Raw genomic sequence first — 7,569 nt, 5'->3', positions numbered from 1 at the left:
AGGAGATTAATCCCAGCATCAGCAGACTGGCACTGAGCTGGAGTTCAAGACTCAAACCCAGCTGAGGCACATGTGAACAGAAAGGTGATGGACTACCAGAAAATAACCATCTCATTAATGCCCCAAATGCTACCAAACACACTAATTCCTTTTCTCTTACAGGGCTGTAAAATACTTATCCTCACTCTATGTGGTTTTGTACCTTCCTTATTCATAGTTTTGAACATCTTAAAATTCCGTTTCCTCATCCTTAAACTGACCTGCTTCCTTGTCTTTCACATGTAATTATGCTTCCAAAGATGCACACCTCAGCACTGGATCCATTTTTCTTAGTTAGCTGTGGATATTTTAGATGGAGTTGTATGTGGAATACATTGTTAATATTTATTTCTGAGCACCAAAAACCTTCAGGTAGGCATCCAAAATAATCCATGACTGGAAACTGACTATAAAGTGTTTTGGATGAAATGGTGTGAAACAATTATGCATGTTCTGCATCCATACTAAAAGAGGAGTATATACTGCATGCAATTTGAAGATAATGTTTATTTAGAGAGTGGAAGACATCTGAACAATAAAGCAGCTTTTTCTCTTCCTTTAAGTACCTCATTTTTGGAGGAAAATGCACTAATACACTATTTCCCAGTGCCTTTGAGAAAGACAAGTGGATGAAGAGTTCTTGAGTTGCTTCCTCCTGTCCCCTACTTACCTTTAAACTTTCTCTAAAGGTTGCAATTATCAAGAAACTGCAGAGCTGACCTTACCAAGGGATGCACCTCCGGGAGGACCAAACAGCAGAGACCACACACAGCCCCATGATGCCATTCTCTTAAAGCAAAATATGGCTGGGAAAGTGACATCACAGCAGCCTCCTAGAGCAGGGCTGCTTTCCGAGCCACCTCTGGTGGTTTTGGAGACAAGAATCCATTTGTTCTCCTGGTTATCTCTGCAGAGCACAGGGCTGGGGAGCAGAGCTGCTGTGACCCCATTGCTGCAGCCCTGAAGTTGTGCGGGCTCAGCCATGGCTACAAAACCCTGCTGAACATGACATGAACCACGCTTGACCCCACAGAATTTGTTACTGATGGTGATAAGCAGAGATAGCCTACATTTATTTTGCAGATTCAAGCAGAATTTGGAGGGCCATGGGAAAAAAAAAATGTTCTAAATTGGACATGTTTGAGAAATACTGAGTCACAAGTTTCAAGCTGCACAAGGTCACTTTTGCAGTTTCTTTTTTCAAAGCAAACCCTAGATTTTATTATATAAAACCAGTGTTGGCAGCACTCAGAACATGCAGTCTTTTTTAGCAAAGCCCTTTGCAGCATGACTGTGGTTTCAGTCTTGGAGAAGCCTGCAGATGCTGCTGTTTCTACTTTAAGAAGAGAATTAGCTTCATATTGCAAAATATTTAATAATTTTCAGTTCAAATGAAATGAAACAACAAAATAGTTATACAATTTTACTAGTTTATATTTCAATTCATAAAGTATACACACTGCAACTATGCTACCACAATGTCCACGCATCTAATATTGATGGAGTTACAGTATTTTGTTTTTTGGTATTAAACAATAGAGATAATGTATGCAGTTAAGGAAAAAAGCTTGGACATAGCATGTTCTATCCTGTAGTTACAGAGTACATTAGCTAGCATTAGTACAGTAAACAAGAAAAAGTTAGAAATACAAAATAAACCAAATATCTTTATATACAAACCAGTGCCTCATATTGTTACCAGCTTATACTCACACTGCACACAAAATTTATCCACTGATGCAATAGATACTTCAGCATAACACAAACCATTATAAATTAAAAAAATTACAAGGTGCAAAACTCCATTCTACAGCTTTCTGGTGAGAACTCAATACAATCCAAGGAATGAGAACTCCAAGCACGTTTAGCACCTACCAGTGCAACTGCATCGAGCGTGAACAATGACCTACACCACCTCAGAACGCCACCAGGAAGCCAGTTACAGCGAGAGATGCTCGCAGCTACACTCACGCTGTGATTTCTGCCTCAGATATATCTCAGTTTATTGTTTCTTTGTCCCATTCATACCTATGTGCAAAACTAAAACCTGCGAGCTCTGTCGGAGCTCCGCAGAAGGCCTGCTACAGCCGGGTAAAAACAAACAAACAAAAACAAAACAGAAACCTGACAAAACCCAGACAGACTCCATTGAATGTCAGACCATCCACATAATTCATATTATCAGCAGTCCTGGTGCTGTTGATATGTGGATCAAACAATACGACACAAGTGAAACGGGAATTTGCCCACAATTCCGATTGTTCTTGTCTAGCACTTGGACAAGTCTCCCAGCCTCCGGTGGCAAATTGGTTTGGCAGCCCTTGCCAAAAAAGCCCAGAGTTGCATAGAATTGATTAGTAACAGAAAGAAATGCCAAACACAGAGAGATGGATGCTGCATCTACTAAAACAAAGTGGGGTTGCTCGACAGGAATGCTGAAATCATCCCCATTCATAAAGCAAAACATGTCACCTCCTACTCTCAATTTCCTACCTCTGGGGACTGCTTTCTGGCACTGATGTAGTTCTTGATAAACTCGTATTTTTTTGTTGCATTTTTTCTGTTTTTTTTTCTTTTTTTCTTTTTAAACTTTGTTAGTGACATTTTTCCTTTCAAATAAAATATTAAAAAAGGTTATAACTGTAAAAAAACCTATCATATGTAAACTTAACAATTAGGGTTTGGTAAGTTCTCGTACCTAGTCTGTGAAAAGCCTCCAGCCAGACGCAGAATGGAGTGTTTCTCGGAAGAGCTTCAATCTAGCTACATCACCTGTTAAATATCAGTAGTATGAACATCCCATGTCTAGCAATAATACCTCTCTTGTGTTTCCATCCTCTTTATCACTGACCTATTGAAATCCTGACATGCTGTGTTTCTATTATATTTACATTCTGGTCCTCTCATGTCACAGAATTAAACATCTGGCCAAGGAAGGCAACAAAAGGTGTTAAGAAGGTGTGTTTGACAGAACTGCTTTTCAACAAGTCTCTTTTCCTTGGACTCCAGTCACTGTTTTTATAGAGCTTATTGTTCTGTTGAACCACGTTTTCTTTGCAGCTTGTACTTCATTAAGGGCCAGACCCAAATGGTGCTCCAAATCCTGCAAACAGAAGAGTAATTTCCTTAATTTGTTACATATTCCCAGCACAAGGTTATAGGAGTTAAAGCTAGAAGGCTCTAGAACATCTACAAACTCTTGGCCACTTTAGAAGTTAAACAAGTCTTACATAAATTAAAAGCAGCACAATAAGCTGACAAAGAGGAAAAAAAAAAGCTTTGAAAAGCAAAACAAGACTTGTGTCATTGCCCTTAGTGAAACATTCGGCTTTCTCCAGTACATCCAAACTCTTTAATTGTCTTCCATCTGAGGAGGAGTTATTCCCACAGGAAGTAGACTTTCTACAAACTAATTTTTACCTTTCTGTGAGCAAGCCACACTGACATATCAGTTTTAGGCTAAAAGCACAATGTTGTCATATTTTACAGAAATACTTCAGGTACCCAGAGTGCTTTGCAATCGTGTTTTAAGAAACATGTCTAACATTTGTCAATGTTACTTCTTCATTTAGCACTGATTGTGAGATAAAGACATGCATGATTCAGTACTCTGTCAGAGCTTGGGCTCCTTCCAAGCAGTTGCAGGAGATCAGGCAGCCAGCACTGCACTGCAGACAGGCAGATGTCTGGAAGCTGTAGTGGCTGCTAAATACAGTTCATGCAATTTCAATTATATCGTCTGCATACAGCAAGTTTCAGACGCAGTGTTTGGTTAAATAACTGTGCAGGAAATAGCAGGTTATGGTTTCAACCAACAGGATCTGTTCCAATCCCTCTACAGCTCACACACACATTTTTCTAGGAATGCAGACACGCTGTACAGACTACAAAACAAACTCCCAGAGCATTACCTGTATTTTACATTCCGCCTCCACAAGCTGCAGCTTGGTCTGGGCCAGCTCAAGCTCCATTTCCCTTAGCTGGTTCTTCAGAGTTTCCTTCTCCTCATCCGTGTCCTCGTCTGAACCATCCTTGGCAGTGCTGGCCACCTTCACACGGCCTTCCTTATTGAAGAACTCGCGGCAGTGCTCGCAGTCATCCACCTTTTGCTAAGCAAACACCTGGCTGTGAGCAAAGCCTGTCCTGCCTGTGCTCGGGGAGAGCAGCTCAGCACCACAGGAACCACTGATGGGAACTTGTGGGGAGGCACAGCCAGGCAGGAGCTGCTGCCAGCCCCACACTCACTGCTGTGATGCTTTGCTACAATAATGGGCTCTGTCCCTCCCACTGTTACTTTAAGGTAAAAGACAGTCAGAAAATCTCTTCCAGAAAAAAAAAAAAGACCCTCAAAATCCTCCCCAGCATCAACATTAGCATGTAACCACTATGGCACGAGAAGACTCACCTTTTCTCCCAGACCTCCCCCTTACAATCTTCTCTGTCATCTATGGGGACTCTCAGCCACCATTTTAGTAATGAAATAAACTGTGTGTTTGCTGCTATGGTTTTGCTAAGAGATTGAAACATTGTAGACTGTGGATCTATCTGGTCTCTTACCCGTATTTTCTCAATTTCAGCTTTATTTGCTGTTTGCTGCTTTTCCAGTCGCTCACTCAGCTGGGAACAAATCTGACAAGTAAAATTATGTTACCAAACCATTTATAAATGTAAATTCTCTCCCAAATGAATGCTGAAGCACAAATAAATGCTGCTGCAATATTAACATGGATAGTCTAAGGACCCTTAGAAAGCTAGAAAAATTGGGATGCTGCATTAAGCTGCCTCATTGCACATTTTCCCATTCTCTACATATTCTTCTATCCCCACAGGAAAAGGTGTAGTTCCAACAAAAGTTATTAACAGTTTGGCCTTGCTAAAGGAGCCAGAAAAGGTTAGGAATAGCATGACCCTTTTGTTGCCTTTGGGAAAAAAGAACAGGCAAGACAGAGTAGTAAAAAAGCCCTAATTCATTCCCTGAGACCTGATATGGGCCTACTAAAGAGACACATGAATTTTCTCCCTTGATACCTTCTGATCAGGAGCCTGAATGCCAAAGCAAAGCCTTGAAAGGAAAAAGGCATCTTTTTGTTTATTTCTGAGGTGCATTTGATTGACAAAGCAAAGATGAGAGAGAAGCTGTTCTTGGCATGAAGTGAACCTTTGATATCTGAGAGCCCATCTGAACAAGGTTTGTCTGTACCTGAGGCTGTGGTGACTGCTGATCTGCAAATCCCCACATCAGGGGCAAACAGGACTGACCACTTCAGGATCTTGGCCAAAGAAAATGCAAAACCAGCCACAGGCTTCCCATTTAGAACAGCTAAATTGTGTCCTCAAATGCATGGCACAAATCACATTGGTTTCCAGAAATCTCCTAAATTACCCCAAAGTCTTGTACTTTGATAACAAACCACATCATCATGAAGTTGTACTTACCTGTTTGTAGTCACCAATAATAGAGCTGTTCTTTTTGATCTCTGACTCTGCCTTATCTAGTTCCCTACGACACATTTCCTTCAGCTGTAGGGCGGGAAAAAAAGAAAATAAAGGGTTTATATAGGTGTAGTCTGAAAAATACCCAGGTGCTATTTCTTCCTTCTCCTTAACCTCACTGCTGTGCTCTACCCAGGGACCCAGAGTAAAGCCAGGCTTTGGTGGCCATCACTGCCAGAGCAGTGGGCTAGCCAAGGAAAGGAGGGATTCAGAAAGTGCTGACAGCTGAAGTCCTGCACTGCCTCTCTGTGCAGCATCTGGCACAGGCTGTGACACTGATTTCAAGTTAAAAATTCCCCACCCTATGAAGCACCTGGCAGGAAAATGCCAAATTCTGCTTTGCTGACGTCCTTTACAGCACAGAGGAGGGACAAACATGACTTAGAACATTAAGCCCTTCCCACACTTGTCACTTTTTATTTTTATCATTTCTGTACTGCAGAGAACAGCAAGAATGACAGAAATGCCCCAACCTGAGCAGATTCTTCCTCCAGGCGCCTCTTTTCTTCTTCTGCATCAATCAGCTTCTGTTTGGTCATTAGCAGCTCCTTATTGAGGGCATCTGCCTTCTCCTCTGCCTGAAACACAGAGTGGAGCCTGAGCAGAGGCTTCCCTGCTGTGCCTCCATCAGGACAGAGCCAAGAGTGCAGCCATTCCAGTCTTATTAAGGTTTGGTTCATTGCTATTAAAAACAATAAAACTTTATTCTGAAAATTATTTTCCTAAAACTTCCCATCTGCAATAGCAAAGCAGCAAAACATCAAAATTAATGGCATGTACCACTATACTCCAGCCCTCTAAAATGCTTCATGAATTCAGTGATTCATTTTAGCAAAACTGGAGTAGGGATTGCTCCAAAGAAACCCAATACCAGAAATAAATTTCATTTTCTTGTCCAGTCTGAAAGTTGACCAATACATTCTGAAGACAACCAAAGGCACAGAACAGCTCACAATGTGCAAGATCAATAAAAGACTATAACCAGCTCAGACCTAAGTTTAATTTGCAAACATTCAACCTTGCAATGAAAACAGAATTAATGAAAAATGCCTCTAGAACGTTTAAAAAGCCCCCAGAACTCTATGAAACGTCTCAATGGATGTAATACCATCCCAGAAAATACTGCAGGAAAAAACGGAGCTACCAAAGCAAACATAAGTCAGGCTCCTCTCTCCTTCCTCCTTAAGGGAAAGAAATGTCCCACCAGAAACCAACAACCCCTTTTTACTGCAGTTTTTAAAGCATAAAAATATATTGCTGAAAAATTTCAAGCTCTTTATAAATCACTAAAACTCTGCAAAGTTAAGACATCTTTTCCTGTCTCATACACACAACACAGCCCTTCCCAATAGGTGTATGGATTCTACATAAAAATAGATCAATAACTCAACTGATATATAAAATCTTCAGAAAGTAGCTGTACCAATTCCCTTCAAAGGAAGAAAATCAAAAAGTGAATTTTAGTCCCTTAAAGTCCTGCTGATCCTTTAAAACAGACGGCAAAGGCAAAGAGAACATCTTTTCATTACAGATGGGGTTTCAGCTGTTTGAAAGTTAAAGAACACTGGGATGTAGGAGCCCAACAACAGTAGAAAAACGAAGCCTATTTTCTGGCCTAGTGAAAGGATATTAAGGAAATTCTTGTATTTCCAAATGCTTTGTTTTGATCTTTTGGGTTGCAGATTTCAGACATGCCACGTAGGTATAGAAAAGGTGCGTTAAACAATGTCCTTTGGTACTTTCCTTTCAGGACCTCAGGCTGGCAGAATGAAACTTATCACTTCAGGATCCAATTAGAAGAATTAATCATGTCCTGAAGTAGGATCAAACCCAACTATCTCCTCCCAGGGGATAACCCAAATGCTGCCAACATCATTTGCCATCTTTGAGTACAAGACTATTATATATCAAATTAAACATATAAATTTTGCCTAATTTTGTTCCTCTCCCAGCTCTCCATTTAAAAAAACAATGTAAAAATATAACAGTGTCTCAAGCAGCCACAAACGACAGTTAAAAACTGATAGAAAAAGCTTC

The 7,569-nt window shown here is 40.6% G+C and overlaps 1 protein-coding gene across 3 annotated transcripts in view; it reads right to left on the bottom strand.

The window, feature by feature from the left end:
* Nucleotides 1-1,452: 1,452 nt before the first annotated feature.
* The window catches only part of RABGAP1 (RAB GTPase activating protein 1), a 61,029-nt gene continuing 54,912 nt past the window's right edge, over nucleotides 1,453-7,569 (bottom strand). For all 3 annotated transcript variants that reach the window (XM_059486225.1, XM_059486224.1, XM_059486226.1), the window contains 5 exons: nucleotides 6,006-6,110; nucleotides 5,476-5,559; nucleotides 4,597-4,668; nucleotides 3,951-4,148; nucleotides 1,453-3,142 (listed from right to left, as the gene is read on the bottom strand). In XM_059486225.1, the coding sequence (XP_059342208.1) occupies nucleotides 3,020-3,142; nucleotides 3,951-4,148; nucleotides 4,597-4,668; nucleotides 5,476-5,559; nucleotides 6,006-6,110 (582 nt within the window). In that variant the 3' untranslated portion in view covers nucleotides 1,453-3,019. The remainder of the gene's footprint in view (nucleotides 3,143-3,950; nucleotides 4,149-4,596; nucleotides 4,669-5,475; nucleotides 5,560-6,005; nucleotides 6,111-7,569) is intronic.

The sequence above is a fragment of the Ammospiza nelsoni genome, chromosome 20, assembly GCF_027579445.1.
Source record: "Ammospiza nelsoni isolate bAmmNel1 chromosome 20, bAmmNel1.pri, whole genome shotgun sequence".
NCBI lineage: Eukaryota > Metazoa > Chordata > Aves > Passeriformes > Passerellidae > Ammospiza > Ammospiza nelsoni.
This window is presented reverse-complemented; position numbering and strand designations above follow the sequence as displayed.